At 43.4% G+C, this 23,637-nt stretch overlaps 1 protein-coding gene across 6 annotated transcripts in view; it reads right to left on the reverse strand.

Annotated features, from left to right (window-relative positions):
* Positions 1 to 23,637, reverse strand: part of LOC124140104 (FYVE, RhoGEF and PH domain-containing protein 2-like) — a 128,140-nt gene that overhangs the window by 21,687 nt on the left and 82,816 nt on the right. For all 6 annotated transcript variants that reach the window (XM_046507477.2, XM_046507478.2, XM_046507480.2 and 3 more), the window contains 2 exons: positions 7,034 to 7,147; positions 948 to 1,096 (listed from right to left, as the gene is read on the reverse strand). In XM_046507477.2, coding sequence (XP_046363433.1) covers positions 948 to 1,096; positions 7,034 to 7,147 — 263 coding nt within the window. The remainder of the gene's footprint in view (positions 1 to 947; positions 1,097 to 7,033; positions 7,148 to 23,637) is intronic.

Below are 23,637 nucleotides of genomic sequence, written 5' to 3' on the forward strand. Positions count from 1 at the left end.
GTGCTATTGCAACAGCAAACCTTTCATTTGTCTGAGAAACACACACAGAATTTCATATCAGTCTGACGATGGCCACCTGTAATAATCAATATTTGCATCCCTGGATTAATATTTGAAAAGTGAGTGTCAGTATTGTCTAAATGAATGCTACACCAAGTAGTCTGGCTACATATGTGGGTCGAGACCATCACAGTAGAGGAGCCTGTACATTGGGTAGCAGCTGGCCTCTCACCAACAAGGGACTCTGATTCAGTATCATGATGATTGATAATATAGTCAAAGAAAAAATAAACAGCAATGAAGCAATTTTGTTCTGATATTTACCATGTAATATTGTGATTATGTTGAAAATGTGGATCTACGTCTTCTGATGTTTCAGAAGTTCAGAGATTTGTCCCACTTGTGAATTACAAGCTGTAACATAATGTCACTAATGTCTGGCTAATTGTACCCTGACAGCTCAGATGCTCATGTTATCAACCACTGGTTTGTCTGCTACAGATCACATAGAGGCTACTGTGACATTGCTGTATTACTGATGGTGACAGAGCATAACCATGTTCTTATTTTGCAGAGGTGGTTGTTTGTTTGTTGTTTAACACCGCAGTTAGCAATATTCCAGCTATGTGACGGCGATCTGTAAATAAATAAAGTCTGGGCCAGACAATCCATTGATTTATGTCATGAGCATCGATCAACACAATTTGGATACGATGACATCAATCAACCAAGTCAGGGAACCTGACCACCCGATCCCGTTAGTCACCTCTTATGCAAGCATTGTCGCCTTTTATGGCAAGCATGGGTTGCTGAAGACCTATTCTAACCCGGATCTTCACGGGTGGAAATCAAAAGGTACATGTCTGGTGTGAGATGTGTGGAGCCAGGCAGCTTGTGTGCTGCACATGTCTGGTGTGAGATGTGTGGAGCCAGGCAGCGGCACCTACCACTTGCTCATGCGGTCCTCCAACTGTGGAAGAAGAAAGTCGTGATGGAACTGGAAGATGCTTTCGATGTTTGAGAACATCTGTGTGATGGCCTCTGGCGGAAGCATGTTCTGCGTCCGGTTCTGCATCGTGATGCGAAAGTGGAACACCTGTGGACAGATGAGAGAGAAGGGTAGTCATGTGATAGATGGTGATACAGGGAGGTGCACTGACACAGTGAGAAGCCGATGCCGACACTGGATATTGCTGCAGAGACAGGGGCAAGATTGGTACAGGCTGTATGGATGAGTGGGTGACTGGACGGATGGATGTATCACTAACACTTAGACTATGAAAACATTTCTTTAAAATAATTTTTTTTTTTTTTTTTCAAAAGTCATTTCCTCTTCTGCTGTTCAAGGAAACTAGACTTGGTTTAGTTTGATCTAGACTTGCCTAGGCTTTTAGCAAAAAAAATATATATATCAGTGTATGGAGGAGGCTAGCACAACAATATTAAGTACCCTACATTATTATTATTATTATTATTTCATTTCCCAGTCATGACACAGGACTAGCACTTATTGCAGGAGAAATGCTCAAAATGGCTGAAAAGCAGCCTTGATAAGATACATTTTGGATTGAAAGAGTAAGTGAGAGAGTGAGTGAGTATTGTTTTAGCAATATTCCAGCAATATCAAGTCAGGGGACACCAGAAATAGGCTTCACACATGGTAACAATGTAGGGAATTAAACTTGGGTTCCCAGAGTGAAGAGCAAACGCTTACACCACTAGGCTGCCCCACTGATTGACAAACAAACTTAATGCATGGAGTCACATCTATCACAAGAATCGCTGACGATAGGAAATGGGACAAATGGAAATATGAAATTAACAAAGTCATTGAAATATAGAATACGATTAACCTAGTTACATTCCAGACGTGTTTCTATAACAATAAATGGATAATGAAAGAATATTCCAGAGACCTTTTTAAACAACCTTGTAATTTACATGACTGTTTCAATATTTCTTGATCAAAAAGGCATTTGTTGTTCACGCTGTTTGTAATATCAGCTCTGAAATAACACCTCTCAACTTCCCAAACAAGGAAACTGTTTGAATGGCAGACATATTTCCTACTGTGCGTTAAATGATGTTTCCCCAAACACTACTATTGATAAACACCAAATGGAGCCCCCAGTGAGGTGTGTACTAGTTCCCTAGAACTACCTACAGTTACTGCCTGGTAGGGACAGCTTCCTGTCTTGCCCCGGGTTAATCTCTTCCTTCACCACATACACAGGCTTCCCTCACTCCCACTCTCAGTTTAAACATCACAGTCTGTTGTATACATGGCCTCCCTGTTGGTTAATGTCTTACTCCTTCACGATATCAAATAGAAGAAAACACTGGAACAACTGAGTGGCATACTGTAATGATAGGATTTAATTCAGTTTCCAAGCAAATGTATTGATTACTTTTTAACATACATATGTAAAATACTTTTTTTCCTAAAATGTTCCGTCAGAATACTGAGTTTTAAGACTTGGGATTCAACATACCGAAGATATATTCATTGAATTTGTCCTTGAAATCTTTCATTCATTAAAACAGGATATTGATGAATATTAATAACTAAAACCATTCATGGCAAAAGTTCTATAATAGCAAATTTAATACCCAAAATGTAAACAAATTAATTTCCAAATAAACTCAATCGTCTACCAATCACCGCAAGATGCCAAAGTGGTTCTGACGTGACCCACAATGGGATGTCCTCAGAGCGGTAGCGAGAACTGAGATCTGATATTAGAGAGACTGCTGTGACACAAGAGGTGCACTTCTGTTGCTGCCCTTGTCAAGGCTACATGAAATATCTGGCCCATCTTCGCGTCCCCACCTGTGATGTCAGTGTTGACATCCCCACTCTGCTACAACACTTCAGACAGATAAGCCAGATATGGACAATGTTGTTACCTCCATTCTGATAAGATCGTTCAAGCTGAGCCAGTATTTTCAATAAGGCTCCTATCTCGCCTGGCATGCTGTCAGGTGGTTACATATAAACTTGCAGGCATTCATGGCTATTAAGAGAGCAATAAAGATTAGGTTGGTATCCTAACTGGAAGGGAGATGTTGAACACTGGCTGAGATGAAATCAAACTAACACGACCCTATTAAAATTGCACATAATTCAACATATATATTTGTATATGCACCTATCATAGGTCAATAAAACGTTTGAGTCATACTTTAAATATGTGGGAGACTAAAGTGAGGGAGCGAGTGTAGTTTTACGCCGCTTTTAGCAATATTTTAGCAATATCACAATGGGGGACAGGGTGACTATTAGTTGTGAAGATAACACAATACATTGAACAGTTAATGTAAGGGAAATGAGTATAATACACAACTTTCCTTAGAACTGGTTTCCATGTAAAAACAATAACTGTCTACGATGTACTATACCATATATACAGCATATGCAATTTAGAAATAATGAACACATTTCTGCAGCATAATTTATAAAGATTTGGACAACTGATATAGACTTTTCAAATAATTATTATTTTTTTCATCTATGCCATTAATTTACGCAAACATTCAAAAATATTCATTTCATTAACTTCATAAACCTTTGTTACGTTTCTAATTATTGCTTTTTTTCTAAACTTGATGAGATAACCGACAACCTAACAGAGACATTGCATGTTGTGTATGTAAGTTGGGAGCTTTATGATGCTTTATTCAGTTTACTCACTACTGAAGGAATCCTCATAGTAAACTCTTGTTTTCCTATATGCTGACCTACATTTACTTCAAACGACTGTTCCAGAGCACTTCTTTGTAAAAACAATTCTCAAAATGTAAATATACTTAAGTCATCAACACAATTTGAGTATTCCCAAGTAACTGTTCTCTATCATTAGGAAACGAGCCAAACTTCCACCTGAGAGTGAGGTTAATCTGTCTAAGTAGGTGGCCTGGCCTCCAGGGCGAGAGGAGTCAATCTAGATTCCATCTGACCTGCTAATGGTATTCATACTAATACACTTCCTGGAATGGAGGCTGGTGAAACATCTCTGATTAGCTGCCTCGCTTGGGGGGGGGGGGGCTATGAAGGTAGGAGACTGACATGTAGTCAAGAAATAAAGTTACCTTATTTCAACATATGTATATCTTCAACATAAAACAGAAACTTTGAACAGAGCCCAGAACAATCCTTAACTTCAGCCTAGAGCTGAGGCAATTCAGACTTGCCAAATCATTCTAGACTTGAGTTGGATTATTTTTTTCTTTTATTCTCTATAACCAGAGAGCGATCCTGACCACCCATCAGTCGCCTCTTACGACAAGCATAGTTGCCTTTCAAGGCCAGTATTGGTTGCTGTAGACCTATTCTATGAAAGTGAAACTTGATTACTGACTGTTTGGGAGTTGTGGGCTGAAGGGGCAGTTCCAGGATTTTGAAAAATGTCGTGTGTGCTACAACAGTGATGAAGTAAGAAACACACATGGGCGGCTAGTCTGTCTTACAGACCCTGATACAAATATATATCAAATACAGCCCATGCAAGTCTATAATGTTTGGCAAGTCTAGATCACTGCGAGTCATTGGGCTCCTTTTTATTATATTTTTATTAAGATAACTGAACAACTGTTTTTTTTATGTACGATATGTTCATTTCAGAGACTAGATTTTAGTCTAATGGGCGGCTGACTGCATGGTATCTGAAACAAAGGTGGGTGAGGCACCGTGAGCACCTGTTACACCTCCCCACCCCCATCCCAATACCCCTCCCTCGTCTGGATTTGTCAGTGATTTGAGCCACAGATCTCGACTATGCAGAAGGCATGTGTGGGGATGTAACCTGTTGGCTGTAGGTACATCCATTGGCCTGAGTGTGTAATCTGTCGGGAAAGTCCACTAACATAAGGCTAAGCCTGCCCCCATTTCACTCAAGTAGGTTGTGACTGTCTTCAGATTCCTTCGAGAGTATGTCCACAACACCTTCATCGAGAAGTTCATCCACTTTCCGAAAATAACTGAACTCAATTTTCACATTTGTCTTTCTCTACATGGGTCTATCCTACACTGCCGACCACCTCTCTACACTCATAGCTGACGGTTCATTCAGACACATGTCTCTTGTTTCACCCACCTCACCAAACATTTTCTTAACCACAGAAAACAGGTTCAACTATATTTTTAACTCTCTCAGATGTTTCACACTGTAGATGGTGCACACATTGTAGATGTTGTCTTGTTGATGATGTTGTATGTGCAGTGTCCAGTAGACCATGTTGCACATGTAGTAATTGTGTGTAGTAGAAAATGTTGCACGTTGCATCGGAAGATCGCACAACTCACCGTTATTAACAGCAACCACGGTCAGATTACCGCTATTGACGCCTTGAAACAAACTTTAGTTGACAGAGAATGGATACATATATCATAAATGCCATACTTTGATTCGTTAAAAGTCATATTTGTTTTTGTTGGACGATTCTATGTCAACACGTAATTCTCGCGATCACGTGCACGGGAGCCTTGACGGTTACTGGTCAGACTGGTTCCATGTAAAAAAAAATACCCGGCAATAGCGATCAGCTGCTTCGCTTTGGGTTATTATTATTTTAAATATGTTTAGTAAAAGCTGCATCTAAATTAACAAGATATTGGAAAATATTATTCCTGATAAAAAAAATAGTTTCAGATACAACTTTTGCCGATCCTTGCATTAAAGGGGCACTGATCTAACGGACTGGTTGTTGCCTTTGTTATTGTTTTTCCCCCGTGAGTACCCGGATGATACGCAACGCAACTGAGCGTGACCAGAGACTGGGGTACCGTCTGGAAGGACAGCTAAATAAACTTGGAGGCTGGAGGCAATATTTGTTTTACGCATTTTTGAACACTGATTGGTTAACTGTGATCTATAAAGATTTCGACAAAGGGCGCATGTTAATTCATTTCTTCAGCCTAAACAAACAGACAAAAAGAACAAGGGAGCTCATCGGACGTCGTCATTTGGAAATACCCCAGATGGTTATAGTTTAATACTAAAAACAGTATCCATGCAGTGAAAGCATTTTCGGATTTCGGCTTGCGTCGATAATACGATTACTACTCCCTTGTTGTCATCCACGTTTTCTTATATAACCCTACACTTGTGTATTTGTCGTCATTCACTTGATGTGTAGTGGACAATCGTGCACATGAAGTGGATGTTTGTAGTAGACAATCGTGCACATGAAGTGGATGTTTGTAGTAGACAATGATGCACATGAAGTGGATGTTTGTAGTAGACAATGATGCACATCAAGGGGATGTTTGTAGTAGACAATGATGCACATCAAGTGGATGTTTGTAGTAGACAATGATGCACATGAAGTGGATGTTCGTAGTAGACAATCGTGCACATGAAATGTATGTTTGTAGTTGACAATGTTGCACATGAAGTGGATGTTTGTAGTAGACAATGTTGCAATGCAGTATGTTTGTAGTAGACAATGATGCACATGAAATGTATGTTTGTAGTTGACAATGTTGTACATGAAGTGGATGTGTGTAGTAGACAATGTTGCAATGCAGTATATTTGTAGTAGACAATGTTGCAATGCAGGATGTTTGTAGTGGACATGTGGGAGTCGTGTGAAGTAGATGATGTTGCTAGGTCAGTGTAGCCTGGTATTGTGTATTGCAGTCTATTGCTGAGATACTTCAGTTTTTACTGTGTATACGTTCTGCTGTATAATGCCTTCAACACATTACTGCATTTGCTTCCAGTTTGAACTGCCCTATACAGCAGCTTCTTCTCTTTCTTTGGGACTGATCTCAAAGTCGTGAGGCTCAATTGTATTTGTAACCATAGCAACACTTAATCCAGGCACAGTGACAAGTTGTATCCATCCGAGATTAGCTGTACCAGGAAAATATCTATTAATGTCATTATTGATAAAACCTAAAGAAATACACTAATGTACCAAGTTTCACAATATACCAACCGATCTAGGTCATATTGCAATACGCATTGTTGAAGGTATGCATGACGGTGTACAGGTACGTAACACCTTTCAGTCTTCGATGTTGCAAACTTACCTGATGCAGGAGATGCAGTCTCTCCACATACACCCGCTCGGTCTTCAGCAGTTCGTCCGCTATCCGGTACAACTTGTCTCGTGGTGGCCCATCCTCAATCTCAGTTTGCTCCAACTGTGAACATGAAAATACCCTTCACCATCACACATACACACTATACAATCAGCAAAGATGACTATAAAGTCCTGTTCCTACCATTAGTTGTTCTACATACTCTGATCAGCTTCCTACTGTCACCAAGTGTTGAGATAATGTAGTGTTTTTTTCTCCTTTTCTCTCATCTACTGCTTTCATTCCTATAACTGGGCAACACCATACAATGCCATGTCATAACATCATATGCCAACATAGGTGACAGCAGGCGAGATAGTGTTTCTTTGTCAGTATTGTTGTGACTACTCCTCCTAGACCTGCAGGATGCAAATCAGTAAGTTCCTTGTGTCTGGTCTCAGTTACCGGTATCGAGTGTGCTAGGTGGGTCAAGACAAAGCCCAGTGTCTGAATATAATTAGAAAATCAGAAGCAACTGATATGCACCAAAGATATTTGATATGCACAGAAATAAATCTTACTCTGCAACCTAGTCTGTGAAGGTGATAATAAATGTCACAGAATATTAGGGATGTCCCTATTCACTAATACATCGATAATATTCTCAAACGATACGATACACAATACACGCTTATCTGTATCGATTCACATTTTAATCCTGTGTCGTTTCACACATGGTCCTTTTCATTTATATTTGATTTTTTAATTTTGTTTCGCGAACAGGGGATTTGTTATTGTATTTAAAAATAGAAAATACTTATGTTGCCACTCCAGTTTTATCTGAAATAACTTATTGATTAAAATGAGACATTTTGATTTCAAATATGAGACCAGATATTCAGGAAGTTTCAAGCCTTATTAATAGTGTTTATGCCCTTTGAAATATATAATATGACACAAAATTGCCACGAATTAAGTATCCCAATATGTATCGTAGGGAAAGTGTATCATGACATCCCTACCAATTATCCTGCACAAGAAACATTACCACACACATCAACAACACATCAGCCTTCCCAGCTGTTCGTCACACACAAATCACAGGATGTCATGCAAGCTTTATAAAACCCCGAGGCCCACTGCCTGCTATGCCACATCATCCAACACAACACTGTCTTGCTCAGTCTCCTCCATTCTGAAGCTCATCTAGCGTTGTGACAGGGCTTCTCCCAGATACAGTGAATGGATGGTGTGAATGGTAAAACCATGTGGAACATATCACTTCAGGCAGATGCTGTGAGGGGTATGATGCTGAGGTTAAGCAAAGATTTACTCCATGTTTCTTACACATCAACACAACTGTATCAGCACTGAGCCCTACGCAGCCTGCAAACTTCTCCATCATCGCCTGTTTATTGACATATGTTTGGATGGGTGTTAGGTATTTGATTTATGAATGACGTGTGGCAAAAGTTCTTCTTTTTTATCACAAGAAAGCATGTTTATTTGTTTGTTTTGTTTCAGAATCATCAAAATAAGTAGGTTTCTGGAAAATATGATATTGTCAATAAATATTTGTTAAGTAAACTCTTTCATTACATCACATGCCTTCGAGGTTCCCTTTCTACAAAGGTAAGGTGAGGTGAAATGGGGTTTAACATCACATTCGGGATTATTGTGACATGCATGCACGTGTGTGATTGTGTGTGTGGCTGCTTGTACTAGTCTGGACTAATGCTGATTTTATAGTGTTAACCCACTGAGATACCATGCCACAGTTTAACATGAATACCTCACTCAGACACAGTATACTGACTCCGAGCCAACAGCCCTTGTTTTACCTTCTTAATGCCGAGCGCCAGGCAGGGTAACAACAAGTAACATCTTTTAACATCTTTTGGCATGATGCGGCCAGGGATCGAACCCCCGACAGACGCTCTACCACTATAGACCACTGTAGTGGTCCCATTCCACAAAGGCATGAGTAAGGGAGTGTATGTTTTCCGCTACTTTTGACATTATTCAAGCAATTTTGGAGTGAAAGACACAAAGACGGACTTCATGCATCAATCCTTGTGGAAAACCAAACTCAGGTCTTCAATATGCAGCAAACACATTAACCACTTGGCGACTGTGATGGTCACAAAGTTATAGGAGCACAACATTTGTTGATATTATCTAGACATGTGAATAGTAAAGGTTACCATACAATACCAAACAGATTTTAATAATTTAATCTTATACTAGTCCCTAGGCATTTCTTGAATTCCCATAAGCATTAAAGTATTTCATGTAATGAATATTTATATAATAAGTTCTGGTTATATTTTTGCTATGTTATCTAAATTCTCACTTCAGTGAAGAATTTCCGAATGGATAGATGCTAAGAAACAGCTGTCTGGAATTCCAGCCAATATTAATGCATGACTAGTCCTTTGTCAAATCAATTCTTACACAAGCTGTTGCTTCCAGCCTTCTGAAGCAAGCACATCTCCCAGTTGATGCATTCAAAGGACAGGGTAGTCTGGAGATTTACACAGACATATCTAGGGGCCTACATATAGAAATAAATCTTTGAAACGTCAAATTTGATTGCTTTATGATTGAAGCAATGTCATCTAGTCAGGCCACAGCCACAGGAATATGTATGGGGGAATGTTGGCTTTACATTGCTATAGTATTCATGGAATTTACAATCTGAATGGGAATAGATGCCGGGAGACCCTTCCCGAAACACACATCATGGATGATCTAGAAACATAACAGACATTAACATGTAGCATTATCAAGTCACAGAATGAAAGTCTGTAATATATCATCATTGTCTTCATCACTTTTGTTTTATCTACCCACCTGTCTCTATCTCTACCCACCTGTCTCTGTCTCTACCAACCTGTTTCTGTCTCTACTACTACCAACTTGTACAGTTGTCTACCCACCTGTCTCTACCTCCACCCACCTGTCTCTACCTCTACCCACCTGTCTCTACCTCAACCCACCTGTCTCTACCTCTACCCACCTGTCTCGACCTCCACCCACCTGTCTCTACCTCCACCCACCTGTTTCGACCTCTACCCACCTGTCTCTACCTCCACCCACCTGTCTCGACCTCCACCCACCTGTCTCTACCTCTACCCATCTGTCTCTACCTCCACCCACCTGTCTCTACCTCTACCCACCTGTCTCTACCTCCACCCACCGGTCCTTACCTCTACCCACCTGTCTCGACCTCCACCCACCTGTCTCTACCTCCACCCACCTGTCTCGACCTCTACCCACCTGTCTCTACCTCTACCCACCTGTCTCGACCTCCACCCATCTATCTCTACCTCCACCCACCTGTTTTGACCTCTACCCACCTGTCTCGACCTCCACCCACCTGTCTCGACCTCCACCCACCTGTCTCTACCTCTACCCACCTGTCTCTACCTCCACCCACCTGTCTCTACCTCTACCCACCTGTCTCTACCTCCACCCACCGGTCCTTACCTCTACCCACCTGTCTCGACCTCCACCCACCTGTCTCTACCTCCACCCACCTGTCTCAACCTCTACCCACCTGTCTCGACCTCTACCCACCTGTCTCGACCTCTACCCACCTGTCTCTACCTCCACCCACCTGTCTCGACCTCCACCCACCTGTCTCAACCTCCACCCACCTGTCTCTACCTCTACCCACCTAGCTGTCTCTACCTCTACCCACCTGTCTCTACCTCTACCCACCTGTCTCGACCTCCAACCACCTATCTTGACCTCTACCCGCCTGTCTCTACCTCTACCCACCTAACTGTCTCGACCTCTACCCACCTGTCTCTACCTCTACCCACCTGTCTCGACCTCCACCCACCTATCTCGACCTCTACCCAGCTGTCTCTACCTCTACCCACCTGTCTCTACCTCCACCCACCTGTATCTACCTCTACCCACCTGTCTCGACCTCCACCCACCTATCTCGACCTCCATCAACCTGTCTCTACCTCCACCCACCTGTCTCGACCTCCACCCACCTGTCTCGACCTCCACCCACCTGTCTCGACCTCCACCCACCTGTCTCTACCTCTACACACCTGTCTCGACCTCCACCCACCTGTCTCTACCTCCACCCACCTGTCTCGACCTCCACCCACCTGTCTCGACCTCTACCCACCTGTCTCTACCTCCACCCACCTGTCTCTAACTCAACCCACCTGTCTCGACCTCCACCCACCTGTCTCTACCTCTACCCACCTAGCTGTCTCTACCTCTACCCACCTGTCTCTACCTCTACCCACCTGTCTCGACCTCCAACCACCTATCTCGACCTCTACCCACCTGTCTCTACCTCTACCCACCTAGCTGTCTCGACCTCTACCCACCTATCTCTACCTCTACCCACCTGTCTCGACCTCCACCCACCTATCTCGACCTCTACCCACCTGTCTCTACCTCTACCCACCTGTCTCTACCTCTACCCACCTGTCTCTACCTCCACCCACCTGTCTCGACCTCCACCCACCTGTCTCGACCTCCACCCACCTGTCTCGACCTCCACCCACCTGTCTCGACCTCTACACACCTGTCTCGACCTCCACCCACCTGTCTCTACCTCCACCCACCTGTCTCGACCTCCACCCACCTGTCTCTACCTCCACCCACCTGTCTCGACCTCCACCCACCTGTCTCTACCTCTACCCACCTGTCTCGACCTCCACCCACCTATCTCTACCTCCACCCACCTGTCTCTACCTCCACCCACCTATCTCGACCTCCACCCACCTGTCTCTACCTCTACCCACCCACCTGTCTCCACCTCCACCCACCTGTCTCTACCTCTACCCACCTGTCTTGACCTCCACCCACCTATCTCTACCTCCACCCACCTGTCTCGACCTCCACCCACCTGTCTCGACCTCCACCCACCTGTCTCTACCTCTACCCACCTGTACGGTTGTCTTCATAGCCAGTCTACCTTCACCATGTTCTACACCAGCATCAACAAGTGCCAGTATGAAGCAGGAGAAAGGTCATGTGGATTCCCAGCATTACCTGGCTATGAGGTAAAACCATAAAACTCTCATCACCTCTCTCAACCTCCTGCTATGGTACAAATAATCCACATCTTCAAAACACGCACACTGCCAAAGAATAGTGTCCTGTATGCAGGGTGCAGGTCTGGGTTCAACCACCTTGCTACTTCTCAGATCATGTTTCTACTTCCAGCTAGTATAGCTGACTGGCATCAGTAGGATGGAGGAGGATGCAGATGGATGCGTTATTGATATGCAACAAGTACTTTAACAGAAACAAAGTCTCAGACTTTTGGCAGATTTGCTGAGACAACAGGACGCTCCGAGGTATTTAATGTAAAACTCTGTGTTTCAGTCTTAGGAGATCTTACCAAGCACTTGTTACATGAGTCATGGCAGATACATTCAATCTCTGAGTGCAGATCTTCCTGAACTATGTTGAAGATAGAATATCTGGCACCTAACTGTTGGAAACTGACACCGCATGGGGATGAAACATTTGGCTGGGATTTATTTAAAGAAAATAAATTGCGTAAAAGAATATTGGAAGAAAATAATTTGGTGTCAGGTTTTACATAAAAAATACTTGTTAACTGGACATGCTGGATGTCTTGAGGAAAAAAACCATGTTAGTCCTAAACAATTATCTGGCTTCCAGATGACTAAAACACCGTCTCTCATCCCAGCCCCCAGGCCCTAGTCTCCAGTCTCCAGCCCCCAGCCCCCAGCCCCTAGTCTCCAGTCTCCAGCCCCCAGCCCCCAGTCTCCAGTCTCCAGTCTCCAGTCTCCAGCCCCCAGCCCCCAGGCCCTAGTCTCCAGTCTCCAGCCCCCAGCCCCCAGCCCCCAGCCCCAAGGCCCTAGTCTCCAGTCTCCAGTCTCCAGCCCCCAGCCCCCAGGCCCTAGTCTCCAGTCTCCAGTCTCCAGCCCCCAGCCCCCAGGCCCTAGTCTCCAGTCTCCAGCCCCCAGCCCCAAGGCCCTAGTCTCCAGTCTCCAGTCTCCAGCCCCCAGCCCCCAGCCCCCAGGCCCTAGTCTCCAGTCTCCAGCCCCCAGCCCCCAGCCCCCAGGCCCTAGTCTCCAGTCTCCAGCCCCCAGCCCCCAGCCCCCAGCCCCCAGGCCCTAGTCTCCAGTCTCCAGCCCCAAGGCCCTAGTCTCCAGTCTCCAGTCTCCAGCCCCCAGCCCCCAGCCCCCAGGCCCTAGTCTCCAGTCTCCAGCCCCCAGCCCCCAGGCCCTAGTCTCCAGTCTCCAGTCTCCAGCCCCCAGCCCCCAGGCCCTAGTCTCCAGCCCCCAGCCCCCAGCCCCCAGCCCCCAGCCCCCAGGCCCTAGCCCCCCAGCTGGCACCCAACCCAAGCCCCCCTGAAACCCAGCCCCCAGACAGTAATAAACTGGTTGTAAGTGGGGATCACATGGAGGTGGGTATACAGACATAGTTTGTAATGGTCTGATTCATGGTGCTGCAGGCTTAGTTGAGATTACAAGAATAACCAACAATTTATCTTGACATCTTTTTCAGTAATTTGCCAGATATGCTTCTGGGATTCAGTCATTGCACCCATATTGTATTGAAGCTTGTTAATAATTGGAGTTTAATTACTGTCAAAAACATAAACTGGAATATATCAACATTATTAGACTGAGAAATAATTTTAACAAATAGCTGAAAAATTAACATTTATGTTCATAAGTATGAATCAACACAATCACACTTATGACATCTGCAGTATTAAAGAGTACATTCCGTGAGATGACGTACATCCTAACTCAATATAAACTGCCCGATTTAGCATTCTACACTCAACATGTGTCGCTGGTGATCTCAGCCCACACACAGTAGCGTGATGGTGAGTGAGATCTGAAGGTCACGTGACCGGTGATGAGATGACAGGTGGACACAGTCATGAAGTCACTGCATTGTATCCATGGGTGCTGAAACAGACACTCACTGTGTGACTGCAGCAGATTCATCAGCCATTTGTACCGCCATGGACCTAAATATTATTAATTAGGTCTGTGGTACTGCATGTTCACAAAGAAACATCAGTTACCCTTATTGTGTTGAGGAAGTTAACTTGTGAAGATTATGAATTTTGGATGAGGCATTTTTCAACAAGTGCTTCACGATCCTAGGAGTAATTAATGCAGTGATGAAAGAAGGAGAGATTGGTGTTAATGAGGCGTTCCCTTCAGGTCATACCCAGGGGATTCAGTACATGATAGCCTAGACTAACACTTAGTTTCTGAAAATATATAATTTTGTTAGAAGCATACAACTACTCATAAATTTAAAGGAGCCCCAGTGAGATTCCTGAACCTGGGGAAAATCTAGACTTGCTTCATTTAGGGCTGTAGCATTACAGTAAGGGCTGGACGGAAGGAAAACTAAAATGTGCAGGGACTGTGAGACACTCTAATGGTATCCATGTAGAGATATATATAACATGTCACTTAGCATTAGTGTCATGTCATTTGTCATTGTACCCACTCATGGCACTCTTGGGAGCAGAAGGGCAGTCGGGTAGCCTAGTGGTTGAAGCGTTCACTCGTCACGCTGAAGACCCGGGTTCGATTTCCGACATGGGTACAATGTGTGAAGCCTATTTCTGGTGACCCCCGCCGTGATATTGCTGGAATATTGCTAAAAGCAGCATAAAACCACCCTCTTACTCATTTGGGAGCTGGGATTAACATGGTGACCAATTTCCTCAATTTGCTGAAATAGTGGGTGGGCCCTAATTCTTGCAGATGGGTTTGACCATGATCTGGATGGTATGTCATTAGGAGGGCAAGTCATGAGTATCATCCCTGCCCTAAAAAATTGTCTGTTTGAAATTGAGGAGGTAAATAGTCGATCAGCATTTGGTGTAAGAAGCCACACTTGGCAGATCATGAAATACATTTCATACCATGATTAGATAACACATGTTGTACTAAATAGGGCAGTGTTGTTACTAATACATTCAAATGAACAAGGACTCATCTACTGATGCTGATTCAGAGGTTGGAGGTGATACCTGGGCAATGTGAGGTCAGCATATATATATTTGGTGTGTGTCATATTTCTTGACAGTGACATAAATAACATTTGGTTAAAAAAAATTACTCATTGGTAAATATGTGATAGGAAAATACAATTTTAAAAGGCTAGCTAGGCTATATGAACAAACTGATTCCATGTGACCGGTCTTTGTGATAGTTTGAAATAAAGGCAAACAAGGAAACAGCATTATCATATTCCCCACCATGGGGCACATTAGAATTTGAGGTGTTTACCTCAATGCTGATTGGGGCGGTCGGGTAGCCTAGTGGTTAAAGCGTTCGCTCGTCACGCCGAAGACCCGGGTTCGATTCCCGACATGGGTACAATGTGTGAAGCCCATTTCTGGTGTCCCCCGCCGTGATATTGCTGGAATATTGCTAAAAGCGGCGTAAAATCAAACTCACTCACTCACTCACTCACTCACTCACTCACTCAATGCTGATTGTCAAAAAGTATGCACTGCAAAAACAATGCACAAAATCTACAGCCTTGAGAAAGGGAGGGTAAAATCTTTTTATGGCACCAATATTCGAACAGGGTCTGAATAAGTATCACTTAGATAAGCTTTCAAAGTTTCATTCATGTGACACAAGTAGTTTCTGATAAAACTTTTCAGACACTATAAACTAAGTAACGTTTCATGTATCAAAGGCTCCAATTTTTTAACTCAGTCTTGACAAGTGTTTCTCAGATAAGCATGCAAACTTTGCAAACTTTGCAAACTCATGTCACTTCAGTAGTTTCGGATAAAACTTGTCCCCCGTTTCAAGCAGCATGCACGCCTTGTTACACCATGTTGAAGTGATCAGTGTCACCAGCACAGGGTCAGGAGGGGCATGTAATGATGGATTCAAGCACAGCTACACACAAGATGCAGAGAAAGAAGATGGGACTGTAAGCACCTAAGCAATATCTGGACACAAAAAATGAGAGGAGATCTTATCAGAAAGATGTTATCTTGGAGGTCATGGAAAACTATGACTGTCTGAAGTATGATGAGCAGTGATAGACTGACGGTGGAACTCTCAACTACTGCAGGACATCAACACTTTCCACAACGATGAGCAGTGATAGACTGCCGGTGGAACTCTCAACTACTGCAGGACATCAACACTTTCCACAACAATGAGCAGATACAATACCCCTGGTCATCTTCCTGGGCAAAAAACAGGATGACACACAGAAGCAGCCCAGTCACTGTGAAGTTTAATTGCAAGCTAAGATGACAATTGAACAGTGCTGCATATGCATGTGTGTTGTGCATGTGTGTTGTGCATGTGTGTTGTCCATGTGTGTTGTGCATGTGTGTTGTCCACGTTTGTTGTGCACATGTGTTGTCTACATGTGTGTTGTCCATGTGTGTTCTGCACATGTATTGTCCATGTGTGTTGTCCATGTGTGTTGTGCATGTGTGTTGTCCACTTGTGTTGTCCATGTGTGTTGTCCATGTGTGTTGTCCATGTGTGTTGTCCACGTTTGTTGTGCACGTGTGTTGTCCATGTGTGTTGTCCATGTGTGTTCTGCACATGTATTGTCCATGTGTGTTGTCCATGTGTTTTGTGCATGTGTGTTGTCCACTTGTGTTGTCCATGTGTGTTGTCCATGTGTGTTGTCCATGTGTGTTGTCCACGTTTGTTGTGCACGTGTGTTGTCCATGTGTGTTGTCCATGTGTGTTAAGCATGTGTGTTGTCCATGTGTGTTGTGCATGTGTGTTGTGCATGTGTGTTGTCCATGTGTGTTGTCTATGTGTGTTGTGCATGTGTGTTGTCCACTTGTGTTGTCCATGTGTGTTGTCCATGTGTGTTGTCCATGTGTGTTGTCCACGTTTGTTGTGCACGTGTGTTGTCCATGTGTGTTGTCCATGTGTGTTGTCCATGTGTGTTGTCCATGTGTGTTGTCCATGTGTGTTGTGCATGTGTGTTAAGCATGTGTGTTGTCCATGTGTGTTGTGCATGTGTGTTGTGCATGTGTGTTGTCCATGTGTGTTGTCCATGTGTGTTGTGCATGTGTGTTGTCCATGTGTGTTGTGCATGTGTGTTGTGCATGTGTGTTGTGCATGTGTGTTGTCCATGTGTGTTGTCTACATGTGTGTTAAGCATGTGTGTTGTCCATGTGTGTTGTCTACATGTGTGTTAAGCATGTGTGTTGTCCATGTGTGTTGTGCATGTGTGTTGTGCATGTGTGTTGTGCATGTGTGTTGTCCATGTGTGTTGTGCACATGTATTGTCCATGTGTGTTGTCCATGTGTGTTGTGCATGTGTGTTGTCCACTTGTGTTGTCCATGTGTGTTGTCCATGTGTGTTGTCCATGTGTGTTGTCCACGTTTGTTGTGCACGTGTGTTGTCCATGTGTGTTGTCCATGTGTGTTGTCCATGTGTGTTGTCCATGTGTGTTGTCCATGTGTGTTGTGCATGTGTGTTAAGCATGTGTGTTGTCCATGTGTGTTGTGCATGTGTGTTGTGCATGTGTGTTGTCCATGTGTGTTGTCCATGTGTGTTGTGCATGTGTGTTGTCCATGTGTGTTGTGCATGTGTGTTGTGCATGTGTGTTGTGCATGTGTGTTGTCCATGTGTGTTGTCTACATGTGTGTTAAGCATGTGTGTTGTCCATGTGTGTTGTCTACATGTGTGTTAAGCATGTGTGTTGTCCATGTGTGTTGTGCATGTGTGTTGTGCATGTGTGTTGTGCATGTGTGTTGTCCATGTGTGTTGTGCACATGTATTGTCCATGTGTGTTGTCCATGTGTGTTGTCCATGTGTGTTGTCCACTTGTGTTGTCCATGTGTATTGTCCATGTGTGTTGTCCATGTGTGTTGTCTACATGTGTGTTAAGCATGTGTGTTGTCCACGTTTGTTGTGCATGTGTGTTGTCCATGTGTGTTGTCCATGTGTGTTGTCCATGTGTGTTGTCTACATGTGTGTTAAGCACGTGTGTTGTCCATGTGTGTTGTGCATGTGTGTTGTCCATGTGTGTTGTCCATGTGTGTTGTCTACATGTGTGTTAAGCATGTGTGTTGTCCATGTGTGTTGTGCATGTGTGTTGTGCATGTGTGTTGTCCATGTGTGTTGTGCACATGTGTTGTCCATGTGTGTTGTCCATGTGTGTTGTCCACGTTTGTTGTGCACGTGTGTTGTCCATGTGTGTTGTCCATGTGTGTTGTCCATGTGTATTGTCTACATGTGTGTTAAGCATGTGTGCTGTGCATGTGTGTTAAGCACGTGTGTTGTCCATGTGTGTTGTGCACGTGTGTTGTCCATGTGTGTTGTGCATGTGTGTTAAGCACGTGTGTTGTCCATGTGTGTTGTGCACGTGTGTTGTCCATGTGTGTTGTCTACATGTGTGTTAAGCACGTGTGTTGTCCATGTGTGTTAAGCATGTGTGTTGTCCATGTGTGTTGTCCATGTGTGTTGTCCATGTGTGTTGTCCATGTGTGTTGTCTACATGTGTGTTAAGCACGTGTGTTGTCCATGTGTGTTAAGCACGTGTGTTGTCCATGTGTGTTGTCCATGTGTGTTGTCCATGTGTGTTGTCTACATGTGTGTTAAGCACGTGTGTTGTCCATGTGTGTTAAGCATGTGTGTTGTCCATGTGTGTTGTGCATGTGTGTTGTCCACTTGTGTTGTCCATGTGTATTGTCCATGTGTGTTGTCCATGTGTGTTGTCTACATGTGTGTTAAGCATGTGTGTTGTCCACGTTTGTTGTGCATGTGTGTTGTCCATGTGTGTTGTCCATGTGTGTTGTCCATGTGTGTTGTCTACATGTGTATTGTCCATGTGTGTTGTCCATGTGTGTTGTCCATGTGTGTTGTCCATGTGTGTTGTCCATGTGTGTTGTGCATGTGTGTTGTCTACATGTGTGTTAAGCATGTGTGTTGTCCATGTGTGTTGTGCATGTGTGTTGTCCATGTGTGTTGTGCATGTGTGTTGTCCATGTGTGTTGTCCATGTGTGCTGTGCATGTGTGTTGTCCATGTGTGCTGTGCATGTGTGTTGTGCATGTGTGTTGTCCATGTGTGTTGTGCATGTGTGTTGTCCATGTGTGTTGTGCATGTGTGTTGTCCATGTGTGTTGTTCATGTGTGTTGTTCATGTGTGTTGTCCATGTGTGTTGTCCATGTGTGTTGTCCATGTGTGTTGTGCATGTGTGTTGTGCATGTGTGTTGTGCATGTGTGTTGTCCATGTGTGTTGTCCATGTGTGTTGTCCATGTGTGTTGTCCATGTGTGTTTAGCATGTGTGTTGTCCATGTGTGTTGTGCATGTGTGTTGTCCATGTGTGTTGTGCATGTGTGTTTAGCATGTGTGTTGTCCATGTGTGTTTAGCATGTGTGTTGTCCATGTGTGTTGTGCATGTGTGTTGTGCACATGTATTGTCCATGTGTGTTGTGCATGTGTGTTGTCCATGTGTGTTAAGCATGTGTGTTGTCCATGTGTGTTGTCCATGTGTGTTGTCCATGTGTGTTGTCCATGTGTGTTGTGCATGTGTGTTGTGCACATGTGTTGTCCATGTGTGTTGTCCATGTGTGTTGTGCATGTGTGTTGTGCATGTGTGTTAAGCACGTGTATTGTCCATGTGTGTTGTCCATGTGTGTTGTGCATGTGTGTTGTGCACATGTGTTGTCCATGTGTGTTGTCCATGTGTGTTGTCCATGTGTGTTGTCCATGTGTGTTAAGCATGTGTGTTGTCCATGTGTGTTGTCCACTTGTGTTGTCCATGTGTGTTGTCTACATGTGTGCTGTGCATGTGTGTTGTGCACATGTGTTGTCCATGTGTGCTGTGCATGTGTGTTTCGCATGTGTGTTGTGCATGTTTGTTGTCCATGTGTGTTGTCCATGTGTGTTGTCCATGTGTGTTTAGCATGTGTGTTGTCCATGTGTGTTTAGCATGTGTGTTGTGCATGTGTGTTGTGCACATGTATTGTCCATGTGTGTTGTGCATGTGTGTTGTCCATGTGTGTTAAGCATGTGTGTTGTCCATGTGTGTTGTCCACTTGTGTTCTCCATGTGTGTTGTCCATGTGTGTTGTGCATGTGTGTTGTGCATGTGTGTTAAGCATGTGTGTTGTCCATGTGTGTTGTCCATGTGTATTGTCCATGTGTGTTGTCCATGTGTGTTGTCCATGTGTGTTGTCCATGTGTATTGTCCATGTGTGTTGTCCATGTGTGTTGTGCATGTGTATTGTCCATGTGTGTTGTCCATGTGTATTGTCCATGTGTGTTGTCCATGTGTGTTGTCCATGTGTGTTGTCCATGTGTGTTGTCCATGTGTATTGTCCATGTGTGTTGTCCATGTGTGTTGTCCATGTGTGTTGTCCATGTGTATTGTGCATGTGTGTTGTCCATGTGTGTTGTCCATGTGTATTGTCCATGTGTGTTGTCCATGTGTGTTGTGCATGTGTATTGTCCATGTGTGTTGTCCATGTGTATTGTCCATGTGTGTTGTCCATGTGTGTTGTCCATGTGTGTTGTCCATGTGTATTGTGCATGTGTGTTGTCCATGTGTGTTGTCCATGTGTATTGTCCATGTGTGTTGTCCATGTGTGTTGTGCATGTGTATTGTCCATGTGTGTTGTCCATGTGTATTGTCCATGTGTGTTGTCCATGTGTGTTGTCCATGTGTGTTGTCCATGTGTATTGTCCATGTGTGTTGTCCATGTGTGTTGTCCATGTGTATTGTCCATGTGTGTTGTCCATGTGTGTTGTGCATGTGTGTTGTGCACATGTGTTGTCCATGTGTGTTATCCACGTGTGTTGTGCATGTTTGTTGTCCATGTGTGTTGTGCATGTGTGTTGTCCATGTGTGTTGTGCATGTGTGTTGTCTACATGTGTTGTCCATGTGTGTTGTCTACATGTGTTGTCCATGTGTGTTGTGCATGTGTGTTATCCATGTGTGTTATCCATGTGTGTTGTGCATGTGTGTTGTCCATGTGTGTTGTCCATGTGTGTTGTCTACATGTGTTGTCCATGTGTGTTGTGCATGTGTGTTATCCACGTGTGTTGTGCATGTTTGTTGTCCATGTGTGTTGTGCATGTGTGTTGTCCATGTGTGTTGTGCATGTGTGTTGTCCACGTGTGGTGGATGACCCACTCCTACCAGCTCCTAACCTGGTGTATGTTACAAGGGTGAGACATCATAACAAACACGATCCCATTCAACGTGGGGTTCAGATGGAACTGCTGAAATGTAACATGCCTAGAGGGCTGAAGGATTTTCCACTAGTTAGAAGCATTGATGAAAGCATTTGTACCAAACTATTTCCTTGAATATCATACACAAAGTATCCATCAGAATCGATTATTGTAAAGGAAAGAGATCCCATGAAGAGAATCTGTTCCATGAAGATTCAGTGAAAACCTACGGTAAGGGTGTGGTAGGGGAGAAGCATCTTCCCGAGGCAAGAGAGTTAACTGACTTTAAAAGTCCAGTTTCCACCCTTGCCGAACTAGGCTGGAATTACTGGGCTCGATCATAGCGCCACCAGTGGCTATTACCAGTTATGTCCCTTCTAAGCCTCTCCTATGGACCAATCAGATTCCACCTCTCGTATCACTTGCATTTGCTTCAAACAAAGTGGCGGTGCCACGTGAGGACGATCTGCTCGATAATCAAGATCTATATTGTGATAAAACGGGTCTTACATCGTGAAATGCATCAAATTGGACTATGCATTGACTCGTTAGTCCAGCCAAATTGTAACTCCATAATACCAGTCTAGTTCGGCAAGGGTGGAAACTGGACTTTTATAGTCAGTTAACTCCCTTGCCTCGGGAAGATGGGGGAGAAGATATTTTACTTTATTGTTTTGTTCCAACTAATTTTTCCCTAAAATCTTCACACACCAAGGGCATGTAACTTTGCATTTATGCAAAGAGGAAAATGAAAAATATCATAGAATCACATTTCTTCAAACCAAACAACAGACAGAGACATTTTTATCCCTTCAATCATATAGAACCTACAAGCTCGTGGTCATGGCCTCTCCCTCTACGTCCTCCACTACATATTTAAGACCTATCTAGAGATAGGTATCAGTTGCCCTACAGCTGGGTGTCGCAGGAAGGTTGTGACCCCTCCCTCTAGCTCCTCCTACATATATATATACCACCTATCTCTTCATGTCTTACATGCTTGTCCATTCACCTAGGGGACTCAAGCAGAATAAAAGCCACAGTGTGAAATGCTTGAAATTTTTTCATTAAAGTATTCCAATTTTCACCGATCTGACATTCAGTATTATTTAGAAATCACACGACTAAAGCATCTGACAGTTGACCAACACACCCTACAATCAACAGAGCTGCTTGCTTTGCAACTGTTTCACATCGGCATCTCAATCAACACTTCATGCTACCACTGCATGTCTGATTGCTTGGGATGGGTTAGCTTTCTCATGCAATAACTCTACTACTTCATTCTCTTTTGTGAGTGAGTGAGTGAGTGAGTGAGTGAGTGAGTGAGTGAGTGAGTGAGTGAGTGAGTGATACATATTACCTCACAGCTATATGATTCATATTACCTCACAGCTGTATGATACATATTACCTCACGGCTGTATGATACATATTACCCCACAGCTGTATGATACATATAACCTCAAAGCTGTATGATACATATTACCTCACAGCTGTATGATACATATTACCTCAAAGCTGTATGATACATATTACCCCACAGCTGTATGATACATATAACCTCAAAGCTGTATGATACATATTACCTCACAGCTGTATGATACATATTACCTCACAGCTGTATGATACATATTACCTCAAGGCTGTATGATACATATTACCCCACAGCTGTATGATACATATAACCTCAAAGCTGTATGATACATATTACCTCACAGCTGTATGATACATATTACCCCACAGCTGTATGATACATATAACCTCAAAGCTGTATGATACATATTACCTCAAAGCTGTATGATACATATTACCCCACAGCTGTATGATACATATAACCTCAAAGCTGTATGATACATATTACCTCACAGCTGTATGATACATATTACCTCACGGCTGTATGATACATATTACCCCACAGCTGTATGATACATATAACCTCACGGCTGTATGATACATATTACCTCACAGCTGTATGATACATATTACCTCAAAGCTGTATGATACATATTACCCCACAGCTGTATGATACATATAACCTCAAAGCTGTATGATACATATTACCTCACAGCTGTATGATACATATTACCTCACGGCTGTATGATACATATTACCCCACAGCTGTATGATACATATAACCTCAAAGCTGTATGATACTTATTACCCCACAGCTGTATGATACATATAACCTCAAAGCTGTATGATACATATTACCTCACAGCTGTATGATACATATTACCTCAAGCTGTATAATACATATTACCTCACAGCTGTATGATACATATTACCTCACAGCTGTATGATACATATTACCTCAAGCTGTATAATACATAGTACCTCACAGCTAGTATTTGTAGACTAAATTAAAAACGAATTCCTGTGCCTCTAAATGGTGACTAAGTGTCAATAAGAGTTTACTTAACTAATGAGTCCATTGTAGAGTATCAG

Source organism: Haliotis rufescens, unplaced genomic scaffold (assembly GCF_023055435.1).
Source record: "Haliotis rufescens isolate VD_foot unplaced genomic scaffold, xgHalRufe1.0.p SCAF_22, whole genome shotgun sequence".
NCBI classification, from domain to species: Eukaryota; Metazoa; Mollusca; class Gastropoda; order Lepetellida; family Haliotidae; genus Haliotis; species Haliotis rufescens.